The following is a 24,868-nucleotide window of genomic DNA, read 5'->3' as shown; positions in this document are numbered from 1 at the left end:
TTGAGGCCTCGCATAACGCTGGCTGCTTCTTACGCGTTATCATAAAGAGAGAGAGGCACGGCGGTGCGTATTTCCTGAATATGTCTATGGACAAAAGTTTTGCATCACCTTAAATTATATATATATATATATATATATATATATATATATATATATATATATATATATATATATATATATATGAACATAATTTAGTAGTGCGGTAGAGGAATCATCACCCTATGCTATTACAGCTCTGGCTACAAGTATTGCAGCAGCAGTTGTTGATGATGCATAGTTCACCCCCTAGTCTCTGTAAATCGCTTTTGGATAAAGGCATCTGCTAAATGACTTTATTAATAATAATAATAATAATAATAATAATAATAATAATAATAATAATAATAATAATAATAATAATAAATCCGTCTCTGTTCACATCGTTTCCAGCTCGATAACGCCCGCCAAACTTCCACCGCGCTTTATTTTTAGCCAGAGACGGTGCGCGCAGCAGCCTCTTCAAAACTTAATATGGCAAAGAAGTTGGAGCCAGACAGAGTGTGAAACAGAGATAGAGAAAGAGGTTGGCCAGCTACCCTGTCAAACATAGTTCTCTCTCTCCTCCCTCCCCCTTTTCCCTCGGCTTTTTTACCCAGCCCACACACCCTCCGCTCTTCTCACACATTTTTGGTCCACCGTCCCGAGAACGGTCGCTACTTTCGTACTCTGAGGACCGCCCCCCCTTCCCTCCCTCCCATCCCGTCCCGGTTGAGAGAGAACAGTAAGATAGCGTGAAACTCGAAGAGTTCGTTGGGTTTTTTTCTGGGTTTTTTGGGAGTAGGGTATTTCGTTTGTTTGTTTGTTTTTTTGGTTTTTCGACCGGGGAAAGGCAAACACGTTTGAAAAGGTAATTAAAGGCGGCGTGTAGTCATGAATTTAGGCTCGCTGCTTCTCGCGGCTTTGTGCCTGTTCTCCTGCGGGGTCGGGAGGGTCTGTCAGGCGGAAGAAGGGCTCGATTTTCCCGAGTACGATGGCAAGGACCGCGTGCACGACCTCAACACCAAGAACTTCAAGGCTGTCATGAAGAAATACGACGTCATGGTGATTCTGTACCACGAGCCCGTGGAGAGCGACCGTGCCTCCCAGAAACAATTTCAGATGGAAGAGCTCATTTTAGAGGTGCCTGGCGTGTGTCTGCCTGTCTGCATGTTAATAATAATAATAATAATAATAATAATAATAATAATAATAATAATAATAATAATAATAATAATAATATGTATTTATTTAGCAGACGCCTTTATCCAAGGCGAATTGGAGTCTGTCCACACTGCAGAAAACTATGTTTTAAAATAAAAATGAATATCGTAATACGTTATTGAGTCAGGACAGGATCACTCTGAAATAGAATCATTCAGGATCATTCTGAAATAGAATCATTCAGGATCATTCTAAAATAGAATCGTTCAGGATCATTCTGAAATAGATTCATTCAGGATCATTCTGAAATAGAATCGTTCAGGATCATTCTGTCGTAGAAGGTTTGCGTGAATTACAGGGCTTGTTATTCCACAGAGATTCTGTTGCGCTAATTCCATCCTGTTATTACGGGGTTCTATCCATATACAGCTCTGGGCAAAAGTTTTGCCTCACCCTATACGATTAACTAGTTGTGCTTCATAAGGTCGAATGAAACCGGCTCAATAATGCTACGTTAACATATTGAATAACATACCACCGGTGTGTAGTTTTCACATATACTTAACAGAAACAAAAATATGACATTTCGAAATCTAACATGAAATACTACTGTACTACTGTTATGCTTCCAGTATAGACTTTTATGCGATTTCATTTAGTAGTTTAATTGATTACAAGACGATGTTAAATAAAATAGCTGGATTGTGTTCATATAGTTTTGTTTAATTTTGGCTGTAGCTGTATATGGAAATCACCGTACAACAAAAAAAAGGTATTTCCACCCCCTCTCCCTACTCCCTTGAGTTCTTTACTGAATGAAATGGTTTATTTTCAAGAAGCGAGTTTGAAAAGGCATCCCTAATGCTTCCTAGTCAGGTCTGTTCTGTCTGTACCCACTGCCGCCAAATGCTCTGCATGGAGCTTCTGTGAACCTGTGGCGTGTCAGAATGCTTGGAAAGACAACGCTAATATACTGTAGACAGATATTTCAGTATCTCTTAAAGGGGCAACGACCACGAGTAATGAGGGTTGTTACAGGTTTTGTATAATTTTATTTCAATTGCATGCCCTTTAAAAAAAAAAAAAATACAAACAGAGAGATACAGCTCTCGAGAAACGTTTTGTATCAGAATTTTAGGATTGATACATAATTAAAAAAAAATAAAATAAATAAAATTATATATTATAATTTTATTTTTTATTTTTTTGTGATATATATATATATAAAAGTCTGTACCGGAAGCCATAATGGTAGTACAGTAAGTATTTCATGTTAGATTTAGAAATGTCACATTTTTCTGTTAAGTAGATGGAAAACTACAAGTTGACGGAGTGCAATTCAATATGCTAACGTAACATTATTCAGCAGGTTTCACTCGACTTCATGAAGCGATATTAGTTCATTCTATAGGGTGTAGATGCACTTCAATCAAATACTTTTCTGTAAAAAAAAAAAAGCACGCTCCAAAAATCCCTCTAAGTTTGATTTCAGCTACATAATCAGACTTGTGGATCTGTCACGGCATGGTTAGAGTTAACCGTCCACACTGCTGTCCGAAGCACACATCCCTTATCCCCTCGGCTTTATACTGCATGACTGGCAACAGGTGGTGGATGTGCTAACAGCACTTTGAAACTCAGCCTGGAGACTTCAGAGACACAACAAAACCCGTAATGGAGCTGGCGTACCAGCGACCCTTATAATAAGGGCCACATATGCGGGCCCCTGGGGACCCCAGACGCTATCTCCTGGAAAACTGGACTGATGGAAGACTTTGAAAAGAAAAAATGCAGTCGTTTAAACTATGAAGTTTATTTTAGTGTTTCTAAATATATCGCTGGCGTTTATAGATGATGCAGCTGCATATTCATCATTTACTAACAGGTCCTTCATATAGTCTGTATTTTATTCCTGTACAGCCCTGGCCACAGGTTTTGCATCAGCCTTTATAGAATGAACTAATTTTGCTTCGTAAAGTCGAATGAAACCTGTTGAATAACGTTAGCATATTGAATTACACACCACCGCTTTGTGTTTTCCCCATATGGCAACAATTGAGAAATGTGACATTTCAAAATCTAACATGAAATACTACTGTACTACTATGATGGCTTCCGATAGGCTTTTTTTATGATATAATTCTGTAGTTTGTTTAATAACATGATGTTAAATAAAAGATTAAAATTATATTCATATGGGGTTTTTTTTAATTATATCTCAATCCTAAAATTCAAAGTGACGCTAAACTTTTGCCCATTATCGTGGGTGTTGAATTGTTACTCGAAATATTGGAACTGAAACGTATGAATAATTTTGTGTGTGTGTGTGTGTGTGTGTGTGTGTGTGTGTGTGTGTGTGTGTGTGTGCGTGCGTGCGTGCGTGTGTGTGTGCGTGCGTGGGTGAGTGCGTGTGTTTATTAAAATATATATTTATTTGTAATGCTTGCAGGTATTTTGTCCTGTTAATTTATGGCTTAGTTATCACGAGGTATTCCAGGATTTTTAATTAAACAGATTTCTGTTCTAATGTTTCATTAGATTGGCTTTGATTTCGCTGTGTCATTGCATTGCCATAGAGTGCCGACATTCTGGTTAGTGAAGTAATGTATCTTACTATAGATACATTAAGAGAAGACTCAGTGTTCTGCTGGTCAGTGTAAAGCAAATGTGTCGCGTTGAATCTCAAGATTTAAAAAAAAAACATTGATCTCACTTAGCTATTTAAAGTAATCGTAGCTTCAAAAAAACATTAATCTCAACCACTTCACACTTCCGTTCACACCATAGACCTCGATGTGCGGTTTTAAAAGAAACACGTGTCACAGCACACACACACACACACACACACACACACACACACACACACAATGAGACACACACACACTGAGACACACACACACCGAGACACACATACACACACGCACACACACACACACACACAGAGACACACACTCATTTAAAACACGATGGCTGGTACTACTACAGCTTAGAGGAAGTTCTCAGTTCCTATGCCTTGTTCTCGGGTTATCTGTTTGCACTTCCTGGGTCGTTTCACCTCAGCAGTGGGTGTTACTGACTGAAAGAAAGCACTGTCAGTCAATACGAGGAAGCAGCTGATTGGTTATTGAGAAGCAGGCGAAGGGGGCGGGAGCAAGTTCGCCCTCTAGGTGTGAAACTGATCGTCAGTTTGATATTGTTAGTGTTGCAGCTTCCAGTGTCTGGTAATGCAATCGAATGATACTATAGAAGAAGTAGGTGGAGTGCATAAAAGTCTATACGGGAAGCCATGATAGTAGTACAGTAGTATTTCATGTTAGATTTCGAAATGTCGCATGTGTTTAGATTTTTGTCAGTTGTTTCGTTATATGGAAAACTACAAAGCGGTACGTAATTCAATAGGTCAACGTAACATTATTCAGTAGGTTTCATTCGACTTTATGAAGGAAAACGTGTTCATTCTATAGGGTGATGCTAAGCGTCTGTGTGTAGTTTACATGTTAAATAAAAGACGGTATTCTACGAGTAGGAAATCAGCAACGAAGATCTATTCTGTTGCTTTGAGTTTGGCTTGTGGAAACTAAAATCGCCGTACTGTACGTGTTTGAAAACAAAAAAGTTGCAAAGCGCATTGCAATCTGCAGGGGGCGCTGGAGGTTTTTGAGTTTGAGGATGTTTGTCAGCTTAGAAAGTGCTGAGTCGGACTCGGAGGATGTTCTCCAATCTGAAAGTACTGCATTTCTTTAATTCACCACAATGGGGGTTGCGGGCATTCAAAGTGTCTGGCCATGGAGACAGAAGTGCTCACTCACCCCTAAAGCCGAGGGGAACACGAAGCCGCTTTGTGTGGCTTGGAACTCGATTTCAGGAGACTGGGTTTCAGGCTGCTGCGCTGCGCACCAGGCAGGGAGACCTGGAGTTTGATACAGCAAACCTCAAACTAGATCTCCAGCCGGACGGGGGTCTCCTGGAACCAGGTTTTCAAGCTACATGTTCCTGAAAACAAAGGACAAGCTTTAGAGTACAGCTTGTCCCACCAGTGAAATAATCCCCGCCCCTTTGGGGCCGCCTTCCCCGCCAGTAACCAACCAGCTGCTTCCCCTGCTGACTGACACGCTTTGTAGCCAACAAGATGCTTGGAACCCGAAGACACGTTGTGCTTTAATCAGGCAGCTTAAACAAAGCCTCCTGCGTTTGACAACGTGTGGCTCCGTGTTTCCTTTTCTCTTACCGTTTCAAATTAACTGCACCTGTGGCCAATTGAAGTCATCGATTAAATTAGACAATCGCTAATTTGCCTGACCATTTTCCAAGATTTTCAGTTCCAGTGGGTGTGATTTCAGACGCACGGCCAATCAAAACTACAGAAGTAACGGGGTGTTCTAATACACCTGCGCACGCTGCTGTGTCAAGCATGGCATCTATTTTATTTACAATCTCTGAAAACCTCTAAGCTGCTTCCAAACGCAGGCGCACTGATCTGGCTATACTAGGACTAGTGTTGTAGGCGGTTCGGTTCGGTTCACTTTTTGGGTTCCTTTCTTTGTTTCTTCGTTGGAATTTTTGTAGACAAGAGATCCATTTACATTAGGATTAAGGAGGTACCGAGACGCAGGACCTATTTTAAGACCTCCCCCCCTCCCCCCTCTCCCCCTCCCCCTCACCCATCCCCCCATCCACCCTCTGTGTCAAGTTCAAGTTAAGTAATGTATGTACAGCTGCGGCCGAAGGTTTAGCATCACCCTCTATGTTGAATAAACCCATTTTGCTTCATAAAGCCGTAAAGTGCTAAACTGTTCTCCAGTCACTGTGTGTGTGTGTCTGCCTGTCTGTGCTGTGTGCTCAAAGGAGCGCTCCATGGGGAATTTCTTCACATTTGCTGAGAGCTGAATGCTGTCCCAGCAGTACTGTAGTGTCAGCAAAGCCCTTGCAAATGCAGAACTAGTGCCATGAGCCGAAATAGCCAGGGGATGGGATCTGTGTATGCCTCTAAATTTAACTGCGTTGCTGCTGACTGGCAGCGCTGGGTAATGAGACTCTATATATAGGGCGATGTGATTTACTGAGATCGCCATTCTGCCCATTCAGACATTCCCCCGCGCTCATCTCTCATGCCCTCTGGTGGCAGCAAGGTGGAACTGCAGCGCTTTTCTGTCAGCATTTTAAAAAGGTGCCCGCTCTGGAACAAAGGTTTTTAACTAAATTTCTAGGTGATGCAAAAGTTTTGGCCATAGCTATAGGTGCATTCCTCAAAAGTCTCAAACTGTGCAGGTTTTCAGGTACAGCTGGAACACAATTTGAGGTAGCGTGGTAGTGAAAACTAATAAGGAGGGTTCCTACAGCCCTTGAAATGCTGGGTCACTAGACTGCAGTAATGGCTGTGTGTGCAACGCGGGGGAGGTTGAGAGCGTCTGTGATCTGGTTAATATAAACAGCTACTGCAGCGTTCTACTCGAAACGAGATCCCTTTGCGCGTTCTACTCGAAACGAGATCCCTTTACACACATATGCTCGTGTCCATTAACCCCACAGTAATAGGATTTGCACCTTTGTCAATCTGCAGCTATGGTGAAAAGTTTTGCACCACCTAGAATTTTAGGATGGAGACATCTTTGTTTTTTTTGTTTTACTACATGAACATAATTTAGATCTTTTATTTAACATCATCCAATCAAAATAAACTACAAAATGATATCGCAAAAAGAAAGTCTACCGGAAGCCATAATAATAGCACTGTAGTATTTCATGTTAGATTTCGAAACGTCACTTTTTTTTCAATGCGTCATGTTAAGTAGATGGATTCTTAATTAATTCTATAGGATTATGCAAAACTTTTGGCCAGAGCTGTGATCTGGAAGTTCGAAGCTACATAATATTTGTATGGCTAGTTTCTGCTGCTATTAATACTACTGTTTAAATATAAACATCACTCTAAAAACACGACTTCTCTTTACAGCTGTTAACTAACCGAGCTGCCTTGACCTATCAGGTATGTTCCAGGAGCCTGCCTTGAGCTGTCCCTCTGCCTTCAGAGCCACACTCACATCCCCAGAGCATCTCAAACGCCTTCTCCGCACTGTGGGCTGCCAATGCACGCTAGCGCTGCACTGACTGCAAGGCAAACCTGGGGCCAATTCCAATTCCGATTCCGATTCCAATTCCCATTCCAATTCCAATTCCATTTTCAATTCCAATTCCAATTGCCATTCCAATTCCAATGCTGTTTTGTTCATTTACAAATGCAGGTTCAATACCGCTGCTCTTAATTACAAATAGAATTGCAATGACACTAAAACGTAACAGAAGAAAACACCTCCCTGCATTGACCTCCTTTATGCTGTTGATTCTAAATAACCCAAAACTGATCAATCACAGGTACAAATACAGAAACATACGACAGAACGGTTTTTTTTTTCCAAACAAACGTGAGTCACCAAAAGTGGTTGGAAATTGAAGATTTGTAATCAAACTGCAATCGATCAATTATACGGGTTGATGATGATCACACGTACGCAGGTGAGCCGAATTTCAATTATATACAATTGCATCGCAATGCACAATTGCCATTGTGATTGCCCCCCAGGTCTGCAATGAAGTTTCAGATCTAACGCCTGCTGTATCCTCTTCACCACGCCCCCCCCCCCCCCCCCCCCGGTCCTGGAGGTCTCGTGGGTTGGGAAGCCCTGCTCTAGAACAGTGACCCATTCGCACTGTCAGTGGAAACCTGTTTACGAGAGACAGTCAAGGGGTAATGGAGATGAGGTCACTGGAGCTAATAAACCCCAGACAAGATGATGTTGTCGCTACAAGTACTGTGCTTGTGATATTTATTAATATGTCTTCCAGCTAAAATGTAGCCTAGCTCATTTTTCGTAAACAAACGACCCTGTCTTTTAACGTCAGCACAATGCTATCATCATTAGCACAATACAATCATAACAATACTTTGTTAATTTTTTCTAATTAATTTTACACTGATTTAAAAAAAAAAAAAAAAAAAAATTTAGTTGGGTGTTTCCAGCTCCTTGTTTGGTTTCGTTTTTCATTTGTTGTTAAGTTTTGCAGTAAAAACAATTAATTAATTAATTAATTAATTAATTAATAAAAATTGGCATTCAGAAGGGTTATCGGATTATCATGCAATCATTAGATGATGCAGTTTATTTTAAGTTTTCAGTGAGTCCCTCGCGGCTGGTTCGTTCTGCTCTGAAGTGACTGGCTGGAAAGGTTTGCTGTGAATTGGCTGCTTCGTCTTTGAAATGTATAGATGTTTAGCTTTTCCATTGAAATGACGGTGAATGTTCAGTCTCGGTATTACATGGATGCCGGTGTAACGTGCATTGTTGTGTGACGATGAGTCCGGCTGTTTTGCAGAGCGGTTAAGGCGCTTACTTGAGGTCGCTGGTTTGAGCCCAGCATCTTCCCTGTTACACTAGGTCACATCACCGCATATCAATTGATTCTAGGGTACGTGGTTTTTGAGTGATACTATTTTTTTCGTTTTGAATGGAAAGTTTCGTTTAATTAAGCCCGATTTTGAAAACACCATTTTGACAAATTATACTAAAGCAACATTACTCGGGGGGGCGGGGGTCTGTTAAACAGAGGCAGAAATCAATACCAAGGGGAAGGTAAAGCCATAGAAATTGTTCTGAAAACTTGACTCGTATTGTTCTGGTTCCATGATTTTTTTAATAGTCGTGTTAGGCAGAAATAGACTAGCGCATTATAGAGTATACAGCTCTGACCAAAAGTTTAGCATCACTTAGAAATATATATATATATATGACTACAACTGTATATGAACATAATTTAGATTAAATGTTCACGTTTTCAATGTTTGTCAGTTTTACGTTTTAAGTATATGGGGGAAAACTACAAAGCGCTGGTGTGTAATTCAATATATTAACGTAACAACATGATTCATCAGGTTTCAAACCGATTTGATGAAGCAGAATGCGTTCATTCTATAGGGCGAGGATGCTAAACGTTTGTCCGTCGCTTCCCTGGAGATCCACACGCTTCAGTACCTCCATTTGATTTGTCTTTGTGAATTGCCTCGCCACTTCGGCGCGATGCTTTTGGATGACGAGTCCTCTATAAACACTTTTTTTTTCTTCAAATCCTTCTTTCCCCTAATGGAATAGAAATAGGAGACTTTGAAAGTGATCTCGGGGTCTTACAGTGGACGTGTCTTTCAAAGCATCTCGCCAATTATACGGAATGTTAGGTCACCGAAATAAACCGAATCGAAGCTTGATACGCGACACGGGCAGAAATAATAACCCAGCTTCGAGGATATGATTTACATCGCCCTGCAAGGTCCGGCTTTCGCTGGCTCAGAATATTTTTGTCCGTCGTCGATGTTTATTTAATTTGTTCACGGACCACCAGACAGACCTTGACTAGAACTTCTTTAAAACGGATCTTGAAACAGCGAGACCAAAAAGCTGCCCGGTTTCTCCAGCGAGAAATGTTACTAAAGACAGTAGCGCATATTCTGCACACAACAGCCCTAAAATATAACGACAGAAACACGTTTCAAAACACAGTATTTCAATTGATATCCGTCTAATAACCATGTAGTGTACATTTCTGTATCCCATATGATACAATTTTTAACCATTATATTATTTTGTTATAATAATAATAATAATAATAATAATAATAATAATAATAATAATAATAATAATAATAATGATAATAATGATGTGTTGCTGGACAGAAAAAAAGTGTTTTCTACAAGACACAGAATTAGGTCCAAAAGTTTAGCAAAAGTTTCGCATCATCACCCTCTACATAGAATGAACTAATCGCGCTTCATAAAGTCGAATGAAACCTGTTGAACAATGTTACGTCAACATATTGAATTACATAACTCTGCTTTGTAGTTTTCTATAGTTACATAAATAAAGTGGCGTTTTTCTCATGTAAACTGACTGGGCATTAACAGTGTTAAATCTATTTAAGCAGCATGATTACTTACACATATTTATCCCAGACGCATTCCGCAGAGCAGAACACTGTAAAAGCAGTGTACAAAGCCAAATGCTGGCCTCGCCTTTGTGAGTAGATAAACATCTGTTTCTGACACCTGTCTCTGCGTCACTCTCATTAACCGCGGTCCCGCCTCCTCGGCCGCTCCCTATTGGAGGAGCCAGGTGCCCGTTACAAGCTCCGATTTCAACCGAATTAGAAAGTGCACAAGCAGCACCAGCTCGGGCTTTAACTTGTAAGGGCTGAAATGTGTGCTGTTGCTGGGCTTGCGTGTATAATTCTGTACCACGTTAACCTTTCTATCTACAGCAGCGCGCCAAACGTTTTGCATCACCTAGAATTTTAGGTTTGAGACGTCATTTAATATATTATTTATTTATTTATTTATTTCTTAGCAGACGCCCTTATCCAGGGCGACTTACAAATGTTACAAGATATCACATTATTTTTGTACACATTATTTTTACATACAATTACCCATTTATACAGTTGGGTTTTTACTGGAGCAATCTAGGTAAAGTACCTTGCTCAAGGGTACAGCAGCAGTGTCCCCCACCTGGGATTGAACCCACGACCCTCCGGTCAAGATTCCAGACCCCTAACCACTACTCCACACTGCTGCCCCAATTATATACATAATTTGGATCTTTTATTTAACATCATCATATAATCAAAAATAAATATATTAAAAATGATGTCGCATAAAAGGCTACCAGAAGCCATAATCGTAGTACAGTAGTATTTCATGTTAGATTTTGGAAATGTAGCATATTTTCAATTGTTGTCAGTATCTGGGAAAACTACAAAGTCCGGTGTGTAATTCAATATATTAAGGTAACATTATTCAGCAGGTTCTATTCGACTTTATGAAGCATAATTAGTTAATTCTGTAGGGTGATGCAAAACTTTTGGTCAGAAATGTAATGTTCAGATTCGTGGAACCGTTATATAAAAAACACCGTACAAAGGGTTTGCTGTATTTACACGCTCTTTCAAGTGATACAAAGACATGTTCTGTGGTCTAAGGATTCTCCCTCCCCCGGGAGTGGGGTGTGGTTAATGCACGGAATAGCCTACCGGGTGAAGTACTAGGATCTAAAACACTGTGGACGGTTTTAAAAAAAATATAGATTCTGCTAACAAGGGGCCAGCCTTGATGGGCTGAATGGCTTTCTCTCGTCCCCAAACGTATGTTCTTATCAAGGCAGTGGTGGAAGAATGACGTAGGCGTAGCGTATTGCCCAGAGAATGCTGAATGGTTGATGGCAGATCTCTTCAGTTACAGGCGTGTCAGACTCCAGTCTCCGAGGCTCGCTGAGTCTTCCGGTTTCCAGTCCAACCTAATCTCTCGATCAACTTTATTGATCCGATCCTTTGCTCAATTGAACACGTTTATATATATATTATATATATATATATATATATATATATATATATATATATATATATATATATATATATATATATTCTTCAAGGTCTTTTAGAGTTGAACAAAAAGGAGTTTGACACCCCTGTCTCAGAATGGAGAACTCAACTCAAGAACCCCGTGTTTTGCTCGGATGAGTTGCTGTGCATTCATCAAGGTTAACGAAGGCTGAAACACGCGTTTTCAATTTTCTTGCAGTTGGCCGCTCAGGTCCTCGATGACTTGGAGGATGAAGATATCGGGTTCGGTCTCGTCGACTCGGAGAAAGATGCAGCTGTTGCTAAAAAACTGGGTAAGACTTTCTATCGACTCGCACAGAGGAGAACGGATTGCATGTACAGCTACGGAGAGAAGATTTGCTATAGAATTAACTCATTTTGCTTTGTAAAGTCGAATGAAACCTGCTGAATAATGTTACCTTAACATATTGAATTTCACACCAGCGCGTTGTAGTTTTCCATGTCCTTAACACAAAATGCGACATTTCGAAATCTAACATGAAATATTACTGCAATATTATTATGGCTTCCGGTAGACTTTTGCGAGACATACTTTTGTAGTTTCTTTGATTACATGCTGTTAAATAGAATATCTAAATTATGTTCATATCATATATCACCTAAAATCCTAGGTTATTAAAAAATGTGTCAGTTTTTCGTTCAGTATCTGGAAAACTACAAAGCGCTGGTGTGTAATTCAATATGTTAATGTAACATTATTCAGCAGGTTTTAGTCGACTTTATGAAGCAAAATTAGTCAAATATATATAGAGGGTGAGGATGCAAAACTTTTTAGCCAGAGCTGTAGAGTAGCATCCATGACTAATTATTATTATTATTATTATTATTATTATTATTATTATTATTATTATTCGTGTCACAGGGCAGTACATGGTTACAATGCAAGACTAATATTTAAATACAGTGTAGTTTAGAGAAAGTTAAAATAATAATTCTACTAAAATACATGAACTTGGATGCAACAAATTATATCTACAATGAGAGATTAGCAGTGCAATAGTGCAAGGATAGCACACCAGCTGAAGCTCCAGTAACGTGGTGCTGAGGTCAGGAGAGTCCAGTGCAGAGCAGGAGGGGGCAGATCCAGAGATCTACTAGCGCGGTCTGAAGAGGGGAGTGTTAAACGCTCAATGCTGATAGAAAGTGCGATTGGGATGAGAAGCGTTTTGACTGCAAGTCTGTGTCGATGTGCGCAGGTATGGACGAGGAGGACAGCATTTACATCTTCACAGACGATGAGGTCATCGAGTACGATGGGGAGCTGGCGGCCGACACTCTCGTCGAGTTCATTTTGGACGTGAGTCTTTCATTCATTTGGGGTTACGGGTCCAGCAGTCAGAGGTGCGGTCAAGGCGGAACACGCGTACTGATAGGCAAGCGGAATCACGTGACTCGCATGTCCCGCACCGTTGTCTGATTCAGCCAGTCAGTCCTCTTGATGCAATGAAAAGAGAACGAAGAACGTCTGCCAGGTTCCTGAATGCAGCGTGACAGGCAGTGCGTTAAGATCTCTAATGGTGAATTCGAACCCCCATCCCCAGGTGATTGAAGACCCCGTGGAGTTCATCGAGGGGGAGCGCGAGCTGCGGGCATTCGAGAACATCGAAGACGAGATCAAACTGGTGGGATACTTCAAGAACGAGAATTCAGAGCGTACGTACTGCGAGAGACGAAGCTAAGAGCTCACACAATGATCACACTGTAACTCCTCCTAGCGGCCGATGGGTTACTAACACTGACGTCAGCATAAGACATGTACTGACCTCTCCACTATGGAGCTTGCTCTTTCAGTTCAATGGTAAAACTTTCGTCTTTGAAAGTGTAGGGTCTGTGGTTTGTACCCAGCCCTCGCTTTCCCATTCAATTGGGCCGAGATGCCAGTTCATTACAACACACACCTGCACGCACTGTAAATGGACTTATTATTATTTGTTTATTTAGCAGACGCCTTTATCCAAGGCGACTTACAGAGACTCGGGTGTGTGAACTATGCATCAGCTGCAGAGTCACTTACAACTACGTCTCACCCAAAAGACGGAGCACAAGGAGGTGAAGTGACTTGCTCAGGGTCACACAGTGAGTCAGTGGCTGAGCTGGGATTTGAACCGGGGACCTTCTGGTTACAAGCCCTTTTCTTTAACCACTGGACCACACAGCCTCCTACCACTGGACCACACTTGCATTTGATAAGGCACAGTCGCTATCCGCTCAAAGCTGTAAAACTACTTTTTTTTTGGTTGTTCAGTAAATACTTATGTTACTCGTGTCTGCTTACCAGACTTATTTTATCCGCAAAGATAGCAGCAGGTATATATCCAGGGAATCTCAAAGCAAGAAGTAAGCCAGATAAACGGAGATGTGATCATTCAGAATCAGAGCAGCAGAACTCAGAAACACTCATGATTATTGAGAACAAATCTATTTCTATTTTAATTCCAGACTACAAAGAGTACGAAGACGCCGCTGAAGAGTTTCACCCCTACATCAACTTCTTTGCCACTTTTGAAGCAAAGGCAAGTCGGGGTTTTCAACGCCCGCTGGTAATTTAGCAACACAGAAAGGATTCAAAACCTCTCTGGTTTATTTATTAATTGTTCTTCTCCATGCCCAGATCGCTAAGAAACTGGATCTGAAAATGAACGAGGTTGATTTTTACGAGCCCTTCATGGATGAACCCAGAGTGATCCCGGGAAAGCCGTACACAGAGGATGAGATTGTGGACTATATCGAGGATCACCAGAGGTGCGAGGGAGGGGTACTATCCTTAAAATAACTTGATAGAGCGTAGGAGCTTCCAATACCAGAACAAATCGCCGGTTGAACAGCTAGCATCTTATTTCGATGCATCCAATGATAGGCAAGGAAGGGATTGGTATCTTACCTCAATCCACGACGTTGTGCTCCAGAGTTCACCTCCAACAGCCGCCACCTGCTTTTTTTGGCTTCGTCTAATGGGGGGAGGGCAGCTATCCTGCCCCCCCCCCTGCCCCCCTCACATTTATGAGTACCAACCAATGACGATTGACTTCCACGTTGATTGGAAGATTTGCCGTTGGTGGTATAGTAGTGAGCATAGCTGTCTTCCAAGCAGTTGACCTGGGTTTGATTCCATCTTTATGATGTAACTATCACTGACACTGTTATCTGCTCCGTTATTGAATCGTATTTTGTCATATACTTGTACTTGCCAGAACCAAAGTCATTGTATTTATCTTGATCTTAATTGTATCAATACTTGTACTGCGATTCTTGAAATGTATTTTTGTTTACGACTGTAAGTCGCCCTGGATAAGGGCATCTGCTAAGAAATAAATAATAATAATAAGAAGAAGAAGAAGAAGATTATTTTCCTCTCATCCATCATTTTACAGTCGTACTGTAAAGAACATATTATTCTTACAATAGGATTTAAAAAAACACTCTAGACTAATGATTTCCACTCTCAAGTTCCTGGCCGTAGAAGCAATTATTATTATTATTATTATGTGTTTATTTAGCAGACGCCTTTATCCAAGGCGACTTACAGAGACTAGGGTGTGTGAACTATGCATCAGCTGCAGATTCACTTACAACTACGTCTCACCTGAAAGACGGAGCACAAGGAGGTTAAGTGACTTGCTCAGGGTCACACAATGAGTCAGTGGCTGAGGTGGGATTTGAACCGGGGACCTCCTGGTTACAAGCCCTTTTCTTTAACCACTGGACCACAAAGCTTCACGCTATTGGCAAAAGGAGAACAATGATTGGTGCTCGTACAATCACATAGCCCTAGGCATTAACAAATCATAGAATATTAGGTCAGGCTTACTTAAAAAATATATATTATTATATTAATGCAAGGGAAGTGAGACTAACTTGTCTGTCTTCATTTCTTTTCAGGCCAACATTGAGGAAGCTGGAGCCATACAACATGTACGAGACCTGGGTGAGTCAGGCAGGCTGCAGCTTTGTAGTGCTTATTTTTGTAATAAAGCCCCCATGGTAAAACTAGCGTTGTTTGTCCCTTTAGGTCTACCGTAGCACATATCCACGCTGTAAATTCTGTTGATAGTAACATAGACCACAAAGATAAAGTTAAGATCACATTTTTTTATGAGATTGTTGTTATAATGTCTTAGCATCAATCTGATTGGCCAACCTGTCAAAAATGATTATGATTTTAAAAAATGGACTATGGCTAATGCATGACGTGGAATTCCATAGAAAACTGTACAGCTCAGGCCAAACGTTTAGCATCACCTAGAACTTTAGGATTGAGAAATAATTTTAAAAAATGCAACTATATGAACATCATTTTGATATTTAACATCATGTAATCAAAATGAACTACAAAATAATATTTAATGGATGTTTACTGGAAGCCATACTAGTAGTACAGTAGTATTTCATGTTAGATTTCAAAATATCACATTTATCAATTATCAGGTTTTTTTTTTGTTTTGTTTTTTTTCTTTAAGTACAGTAGATAGGGAAAACTACAAACCGGTGGTATATAATTCATTCTATATAGAGGGTGTGGAATTCAATATGTTAACAAGGGAACATTATTCAGCAGCTTTCATTGGACTCTGTGAAGCTGAGGGAGTTCATTCTATATAGAGGGTGTGGAATTCAATATGTTAACAAGGGAACATTATTCAGCAGCTTTCATTGGACTCTATGAAGCTGAGGGAGTTCATTCTATATAGAGGGGGTGGAATTCAATATGTTAACAAGGGAACATTATTCAGCAGCTTTCATTGGACTCTATGAAGCTGAGGGAGTTCATTCTATATAGAGGGGGTGGAATTCAATATGTTAACAAGGGAACATTATTCAGCAGCTTTCATTGGACTCTATGAAGCTGAGGGAGTTCATTCTATATAGAGGGGGATGATGCTGAACTTTTGGCCGCAGCTGTAATGGTAACTCTCACCAGTTAGAAAGTGGTAAGGGAGTGTGTAGTTAGCGCTTGTTATGTTGAACACTTCAATAGTAACATACTGACGGTTTATCTCCGTTTCTTGCTTGCTGTCAGGAAGATGATATCGATGGGTTCCACATCGTTGCCTTCGCAGAAGAAGAGGACCCAGGTACCGTCAATCACTGCCTGGCCACGACCAGAAAAACAATATGTACACTGCAGTATATATATATATACTGATGCCAGTGTGCAGAACTATTCATAGACTGGAGATTCACTTCCCAATGCAAACCCAACACAGAAATACCTCTCCAAAAAATGTAATTAGGACGCATGTAAAATTACATCAGATAAATACAGTCCCTTCAGGCACCCGACTCTACAGCGTCACCATTGTTGATTGTAGGATAATGGGGAGACACTTTCCATTTGGTGTCTCCAATGACTGTGTGTTTGCGTAGCAGTTACTTAGTAAATACATGTGTGCTTACACATCATTAAAAATGTTATTATGCAGAGTTGCAATGTGTTTTTGCATGATGTAACTCCTTTTTGATACAATTGCATGCTTCCCTGTATCGTGCAAAACAGATTTACACAGAAAACGAATAAGAACAAACATAAAATAAAAAATTACAAATAAGCAAACAAAATAGCAAAAAATAAAAAACCTGCTTGTATCTGCAAGTGGATCTGGTTTTTGACTCCAATCCTGAGCTTCTCTCTCTCTCTCTCTCTCTCTCTCTCTCTCTCCTTTCCCGCGTAGACGGTTTTGAGTTCCTGGAGATCCTGAAGGAAGTCGCTGAAGACAACACCGATAACCCAGACCTGAGTATCATTTGGGTCGACCCTGATGACTTCCCCCTGGTGAGGAAAACCAAAGGAAAAACAAACAAACAACCTAGTCACAGGATTGAAACAGCCTGTAGAAAACAGCTGCCGTGTTCTAGCTGTACCTGCTAGGTGACTGAGAGCAGCACCAGTCCTTAAACCAGGGTGTTACTGAGCCCAGGAAATGCAGAAGGAAACAATGACTTTTTTTGTCGCAAGAACAGGAACTCAGGACAAGGGTCTGACAAGGGTTCCGACGCTAGGGAGCACAAAATATATATTTACTATGGAAGTGGTTTTATCTTTAATGGGACCCTGTGGAGTATGTAAACTTGTCCGTTGCCACGGTATTATTTTTACAATGTGCTTTGGGATGCTGTGAAGACCCAGCTGTGCAAGTCCACTAATTTTATAGGTGTTTTATTTTCCTTCCAGGGTTGGAGGTCAAATCCCTTTTACTCAATTCCAACAATGCATTGAGGGAAATCGCCATTGGCAGTATTCTGTTAAAATGAGCTTCTCGTTTTCAGTGGCAAACAAACAAGTTCAATCGAAGTCGCTGTTTGTTTGTTTGTTAGTCAATTAAACTGGATTCAAACAAAAGCAATTGAGCGATCGCAACACTTATTATGATGTCTCTTAAAAATATCAACTCTGATTCCTTCGAAGGGGATTGGGAATTGCTTTTAGAAATGAATTGGAATTGAAAAACAGGAACTGACCCTCAACCCTGCTTCAGGGTTTAGTACGTCGCTTACCATCATGAGGTGATCAATATAAAACATGTCATTGTAATTAAAATAGGATAAGTTAATTTGAGATAAGCAAATTGTACATAGGATTCAAAACGCTTAGAAAAATACCAACCTGGCAATGGTACCATTAAAAGTGAAATCTCTTCTGCCCAAATGAATGAGTTGCACTGAATACCTGAATATGTACAGGTAAGTCCTAGCTTGTGAACTTTCTCTCTCCTGTATTAGCTGCTGTGTGAATGCTGCTCTCTCCTGTATTAGCTGCTGTGTGAATGCTGCTCTCTCTCTCTCTCTTTTCTGCTCCATTGTATTCTGACTTCCCCTGTCTTCTTTCAGCTCGTTCCCTACTGGGAGAAGACCTTCGACATTGACCTGTCCTCACCACAGATCGGGGTCGTCAATGTCACTGATGTAAGTATAACCCCACCTTTATCTTGTACCCTCCTACGCTCTCTGCCGGCCTTTCTCTTGAGTTAATCAGTACCAACATTGTGTCATAGTACACCATGGTACTGTTAAGATGAGGGTACACAAAGCCACTTTTGCGGCTTGGAACTTGGTTTCAGGAGACTAGGTTTCAGGCCGCTGCATGGCACTCTGAAGGAGACTTGGGGTTTGATACAGAAACCTCAAACTAGTTCTCCCGGCGGTCTCCTGGAACCAGGTTTCAAGTCGCTGTTCCTGAAGAAGTGGCTTCGTCTGGTTCAAAGCAGCTGGTTTGGGTCTTAAAAAGATGCCACTGATTCAACATCAGCAGCCCTTCCTGCCCTCACCACTCTGTTTTCTGTGCTGCGCTTAGAGTATGGGCTGGGAGTATCTTTGTCAATTCCTTTATAAGATTTTAAAGACTTCCAAAGTCCACCCTATTTCTTCTTAGTTGCATGGCTAAACGAACTGAAGTAATTGATGTAGATGTAAGAAGCAACAGAGGTGCAAGCAGCAGCCACCCCCAACACACACACACACACATTACAGCATGGCCCCAACTAGACGTGTCTCACCTTACAAGTGCTGCTCGTTCTTGTGGTTCTCCACAGGCGGACAGCGTGTGGTTGGAGATGAAGGATGATGATGACCTGCCCTCCGCCGAAGAACTGGAGGACTGGATCGAGGATGTTCTCGACGGAGACATCAACACCGAGGATGATGATGATGATGATGATGATGACAGCGACGAGGATGACAGCGACGAGGACGACAGCGATGAAGATGATGACAGCGATGAAGACGATGACAGTGACGAAGACGATGACAGTGACGAAGACAGCGATGAAGACGATGATGATGATGATGACAGCGATGAAGACGATGATGATGATGATGATGATGATGACAGCGATGAAGATGACGACAGTGACGAAGACGAAGATGACGATTAAACTCTCATCTTTCAGAAAATCCGCCTGCTGCCCCCCACCCCAAAAAAACAGGCCGATTTGTTTTGTCATTGATTCTCTACATCATTGATCCCACCTTTCCTATCCCCCACCGTCTGTTATCCTATTACCAACACCCATCAAAAAGTCACCTTTGCTTCATACTCTCCTCGTCAAGCACTCGTCTTGTTGAATTCAAATCAAGACTCACCCTTGTTTCAGTCCTCCCGTCGACACATGAATTCAAACCCGTCCGTCTTCAGGAATAATCACCGCATCACAATCTGAGACCTTCTCAATAGGTTTCTGATTCTCGGGAGAACTGTCTAGTTTCTACCCCCCCTAATCCCCCTAAAAAAAAAAGGTTTTGTCCTATCCTAAATAAAGATGGACAGTGTCTTACAACCAGGCGCCCTTTGCCCAAATTCATTTTGGCTATTGTGTAGATCTTAGAAAAGCCACGACTGTATTCTGTAAGGAGACATCACAACCTTCACCCATTGACCATTGACACCTTAGAGTTAGTTCTGCTGTACAATCAATTCTTCGTAGCCCATGAAGTTGTCGCCTGGTCATCATCCTTAGAGCAGGTTATCTGGCGACTATACTTCTCATTTCATAAAGGTGAATTTGCAAACCCGAACCCAAAGCGGGCACACCTCCTGATCATGTCCCTTTCATTGGAACTGGCTTTGGGCAATGGGCTTTGAAACCCAATGGGCTTTGTGTTCTGTCCCGCTCGCCCTATACCTTAAAGAACAGAAAAAAGTCAGTCAGAAAAAAAACACACAACCTTACTCCTCGGGGACCCCCTGTGTCTTCCAACATTCCTTAACTAAACCCTCAGTTGAACTCTTAACAAGTTGCTCAACTGGAGTTTTTTTGTTATTCTCTGCTCCTAAATAAGATTTCAAAGTTACGGTATTATAGTTAACTTGACAACTTTTGTAAGAGCTGGAAAATCAATTAAAACAGCATAGTCAAGCAAATTATTATCAGTAAAATTAAGGGAGTAGTTAGGTAATTCAGCGCTCAATTGGAATGAAAAACAGAAGACACTGGGGGGTCCCGAGGACCTGGTTTAAGAACCACTGTCTTAAGAGTTTTTTGACTCTGTGCATAATTCTGTTGCTTTTGAAATATGCACATACCGGACCTAATTTGCAGAAGAGCCTTGCTTGGTTTCTTACAGCTCACTGAAAGAGCACTTTGGGGCTGGATGTATACATCCGGGGCTGATCCGAAGTTGGGTCCGGCTTTATTTCTTTGATATCTGCAATAAAGTTTTTGTTACCTTACACGGTATTGAACGGGGAGTTTATCCCCCAAATAAATTGCTGTACAATGAAATGTTTTCTACTGGTAAAAACACATTTATTTTATTGATTTTTTTTTTTTTTTAAAAGATAAAGTGATCTTACTGTAAAGTCTTAAATCTGACAGCTAAATATGAAGAAAAAAAATAATTAAATAAAAGTGTGCTTCCAAGATCTTTTGTTGGAAAAAGAGAAAGACATCGAACCCCCACATGGTTGTGCTTTGTTTGTATTTTCTTACTTTCTGGACTCATTTTTACAGCGTCATTGTCTTTTTCATTCAGTTTTTTTGCTTATTTAGGGACCATATTTTCATTGTTTTTGGTAAGCCATTTTATCTATCTATATATATATATATATATATATATATAGTTGTTGTTGTTTATTTAGCAGACGCCTTTATCCAAGGCGACTTACAGAGACTAGGGTGTGTGAACTATGCATCAGCTGCAGAGTCACTTACAACTACGTCTCACCCGAAAGACGGAGCACAAGGAGGTTAAGTGACTTGCTCAGGGTCACACAATGAGTCACTGCCTGAGGTTTGATTTGAACCGGGGACCCCCTGGTCACAAGCCCTTTTCTTTAACCACTGGACCACACAGCCTCATTATTATTATTATTATTATTATTATTATTATTATTATTATTAGTGACTTGCTCACTAATAATAATAATAATAATATTAAAAGTGACTTGCTTAGGGTCACACACAGTGAGTGAGCCGGGATTTGAACTGGGGACCTCCTGGTTACAAGACCTTTTCTTTAACCACTGGAACACACATCCTCAATAGACAGACAGACAGACAGACACATTGATTAATTGAATACGACATCAGTTTTCAATATACTTTGAATTCAAATATCAAAGATTTGGTATCAGATATATTTCCAAAGACCCAACCCTCAATTCCTCAATTCAGAAGTAAAACTACTATCAGTCAAAATCCAGACACATTTCAGCTAATGACCTTTACGTCATAATGATGAGGACTTCTTTAGGTCCCATGTTTTTATGCATCTTTCACAGGGTTCATAGAGAATAAAGACGCGATCCACACAACGTATGAGAACTAGAACCAAGTTTAATCAAGTTAGGTATTATACAACCTACCGCAGCTGCCATTTCTAGACACATTTATATGGCATATTTATTACAAGAACCTAATTATATATATATATATAGATATATACACACACACACACACACACACAAATATACTCCCCCTCTACCCAGTGTCTTACAGTCAGCAGCGACGTCACCTTGCCACAGAGTTTTCTCATCTCGGTTACAATCTCGCAAATTCACATACAGTGTATTACAAATAAACATCGGCATCACTCGATATCAAATCGGAAATATTTCCATGACTCCTTCCCAAGATGCATTGCCAGACGCGAGGTCCGGTCTCCCATCTTCAGTATCTGAAGCACGTCTTTCCCGGTTCGTTTGCCTCGGTGTCTTGATTTGACCAAGCGAACGAAAACACTGGGAAGCAAGACTCGAAACTTAAAAGCAGAAGAGCTATGACACTACTTTGGTATCATTTGATTCACGTTTTATTTATTTGTTTTAAAATAAAACAGCAGCAGTGTGGAGTAGCGGTCAGGGCTCTGGACTCTTGACCGGAGGGTCGTGGGTTCAATCCCAGTTGGGGACACTGCTGCTGTACCCTTGAGCAAGGTACTTTACCTAGATTGCTCCAGTAAAAACCCAACTGGATAAATGGGTAATTGTATGTAAAAATAATGTGATATCTTGTAACAATTGTAAGTCGCCCTGGATAAGGGTGTCTGCTAAGAAATAAATAATAATAATAATAATAATAAACCAGCATAGCAAATGACAATGCAACACTGATAGAGTACAGCACACAATAAGGGGGGGTTTCAAAAGGATCCTGAAACTAATTAAGGGGAGCAAAGTGCTTCTCAAACTAGAATAGCTTACACCGGGGTGCCCACAGGATTGACTTACAGGTGAAGTATCCTAGTTATGGTTTTTAATGGGTTCGCAACCTTTAGTGCTTACTAGAAGCCAAATACAACAATATCAACATGTTTCAACACAAAGCATCTCGAATGAATGAATCAATCAACCAATCCATCGATCTACAGCAGGGCTGGCCAACCAATCACAGTCCTGGAAGGCCACTCAATTCTACTCCAGGTTTGTTTAACAGGTAAAACGACATCGTGATCTACCTCAGGGTCTGGATAGATGGAGGCTTATTTAATCGGTTCAGTTAAACGATTTAGAACAGGGTGTGGAAGAGGGCCAGCTTCAGGCAGCCCTGCATTAGAGTCCTCAACCAAGCTCCTCAAAAACAGCCCAGCCCAGCTGCCCTGGCACTTGACATCTCTTACTGCCAAGCTGCTCTTCAAATGAATGAACATGTCACAAGAAATGCATCCTCCCTCTTGGAAATCACTAGAACGCTACCTTTTCGAAATTTTGTATTTTATTTTAAATATACCCAGTTTATTTTTTTCCTGCTGCTGTACTGTTAAATCAGCTTCTGCAACGAAAAACTGAACTCACTCCCCACTGTGAATCCGTTGGTGGTCTTTAAGGTGGTCCACCCGGCTGAACTTCTTGCTGCAGACGGAGCAGTGATAAGGAGTCTCCCCGGTGTGGATTCGTTGGTGCCGCCTTAAAGCCCCAGACTCCTTGAAGGCCTTCCCACAGTCCCCGCAGCTGTAGGGCGTCTCTCCCGTGTGAACCCGCCTGTGCTTCTTCAAAGTCCCCGCACCCTTGAAGCTCTTCCCACAGTCCGGGCAGCCGTAGGGAGCTTCTCCTGTGTGGATCCTCTGGTGCTCCTTCAGAGAACACATCCACTTGAAGCTCTTCCCGCATTCCGAGCAGTGGAAAGGAGTCTCTCCCGTGTGGACCTGCTGGTGCGTCCGGAGCTGCCGGATTTGCCGGAAGCTCCTCCCGCAGTCGGCGCAGGCGTAAGGGGTTTCTCCGGTGTGGATCCGCTGGTGGGTCTTCAGGTTCCCCAGCTGGCTGAAGCTTTTCCTGCACTGGGCGCAGTGGTAGGGGGTCTCCCCCGTGTGGATTCGCTGGTGCTCTTTCAAGTGGCCCAGCTGGCGGAATTTCTTTTCGCATTCGGTGCAGTGGTAAGGCGACTCCCCCGTGTGAATCCTCCGGTGTCTCTTAAGAGCGCCCGAGTCTTTGAAATTCTTCCCACATTCGCTGCAGTGGTAAGGAGACTCTCCCGTGTGGATCCTCCGGTGTCTCTTGAGCGTTCCCGAGCCGTTGAAACGCTTCCCGCATTCCGTGCAGATGTATGGCGGGAGAAATCCGGCCGGGGTTTTAAGTGAACCCAGCTGGTCGGAATCGTCTCCTCCGCAACCGAAGGCATACAGAGTCTCCCCGGAATGGGTGACCTCCTTGGTTTTAAGGTTTAGGCTTTGTCTGGATTCAGGGTAGTCACACGGTGTCGCCGCCGTTTCCTCTGTGTTGTTTTTTTCCTTCCCATCAGAACGCTCTCCCATTCCCTCGCCGTGCTTGGTCTCTGCTACACGACAAGTTCCCGGTTCGACGGCGGATTCAGAGGTCGCAGGAACGTCGGCGGGTGGAATTTCACTCCCTCTGCCGTTTGGTAACGGGAGGCCCGTGGTGTGAACAGAACGAGTTTTGAGTATCTTCACGATCTCCTCCAGGTGAGTCTTCTTCATGTGCTTGGCGAGGTCTCGCTGGCGACTGAAACGACTTCCGCAGTGAGGGCAGGAGCTGCCAACAAATCCGGGGTCACGTTCTTCATCATCTGGAGAGAGCGAGAGAGAGAGAGAGAGAGAGAGAGAGAGAGAGAGAGAGAGAGAGAGAGAGAGAGAGAGAAAGAAAGAGCGAGAAGAGAGAGAAGAGAGAAAGAAAGAAAGAAAGAAAGAAAGAAAGAGCGAGGAGAGAGAGAAGGAGAGAGAGAAAAGAGAGACAAAGGAGAGAGAGAAGAGAGAAAGAAAGAAAGAAAGAAAGAAAGAAAGAAAGAAAGAAAGAAAGAACGAAAAAAGAAAAAACAATTACAGCACTGGACTGCAAAGGTCACTGTATATTACTGACATTAAA

The 24,868-nt window shown here is 41.6% G+C and overlaps 2 protein-coding genes across 3 annotated transcripts in view; one reads left to right on the top strand and one right to left on the bottom strand.

Annotated features, from left to right (window-relative positions):
- Positions 1 to 646: 646 nt before the first annotated feature.
- On the top strand, positions 647 to 20,882 carry LOC117410111 (calsequestrin-1). Of its 2 annotated transcripts, XM_059021647.1 has the most exons (12): positions 647 to 1,158; positions 7,133 to 7,165; positions 11,798 to 11,891; positions 12,816 to 12,916; positions 13,161 to 13,272; positions 14,059 to 14,132; positions 14,231 to 14,361; positions 15,499 to 15,544; positions 16,637 to 16,691; positions 17,289 to 17,389; positions 18,445 to 18,519; positions 19,146 to 20,882. In XM_059021647.1, exons 1-12 carry the CDS (start codon positions 910 to 912, stop codon positions 19,485 to 19,487), a joined length of 1,413 nt encoding a protein of 470 aa, XP_058877630.1. In that variant the 5' UTR covers positions 647 to 909; the 3' UTR covers positions 19,488 to 20,882. The 2 variants fall into 2 exon arrangements, with proteins under 2 accessions (XP_058877630.1, XP_058877631.1); XM_059021648.1 differs by lacking the exon at positions 7,133 to 7,165.
- LOC117410108 (zinc finger protein 135-like) overlaps positions 20,825 to 24,868 on the bottom strand; it is a 6,791-nt gene continuing 2,747 nt past the window's right edge. Inside the window, exon 3 of the mRNA XM_034016519.3 lies at positions 20,825 to 24,572. Coding sequence (XP_033872410.3) covers positions 23,341 to 24,572 — 1,232 coding nt within the window. The 3' untranslated portion in view covers positions 20,825 to 23,340. The remainder of the gene's footprint in view (positions 24,573 to 24,868) is intronic.

The sequence above is a fragment of the Acipenser ruthenus genome, unplaced genomic scaffold, assembly GCF_902713425.1.
Source record: "Acipenser ruthenus unplaced genomic scaffold, fAciRut3.2 maternal haplotype, whole genome shotgun sequence".
Taxonomy (NCBI): domain Eukaryota; kingdom Metazoa; phylum Chordata; class Actinopteri; order Acipenseriformes; family Acipenseridae; genus Acipenser; species Acipenser ruthenus.
Note: the sequence above shows the minus strand (reverse complement) of the source record. Positions and strands in the feature narration are given on the sequence as shown.

Coding starts and splice junctions, on each gene's coding strand:
- LOC117410111 (XM_059021647.1), top strand. CDS start 910: ATGAATTTAGGCTCGCTGCTTCTCGCGGCTTTGTGCCTGTTCTCCTGC. Junction 14,362..15,498: donor TATATCGAGGATCACCAGAG/GTGCGAGGGAGG, acceptor ATTTCTTTTCAG/GCCAACATTGAGGAAGCTGG. Junction 16,692..17,288: donor CGCAGAAGAAGAGGACCCAG/GTACCGTCAATC, acceptor TTTCCCGCGTAG/ACGGTTTTGAGTTCCTGGAG.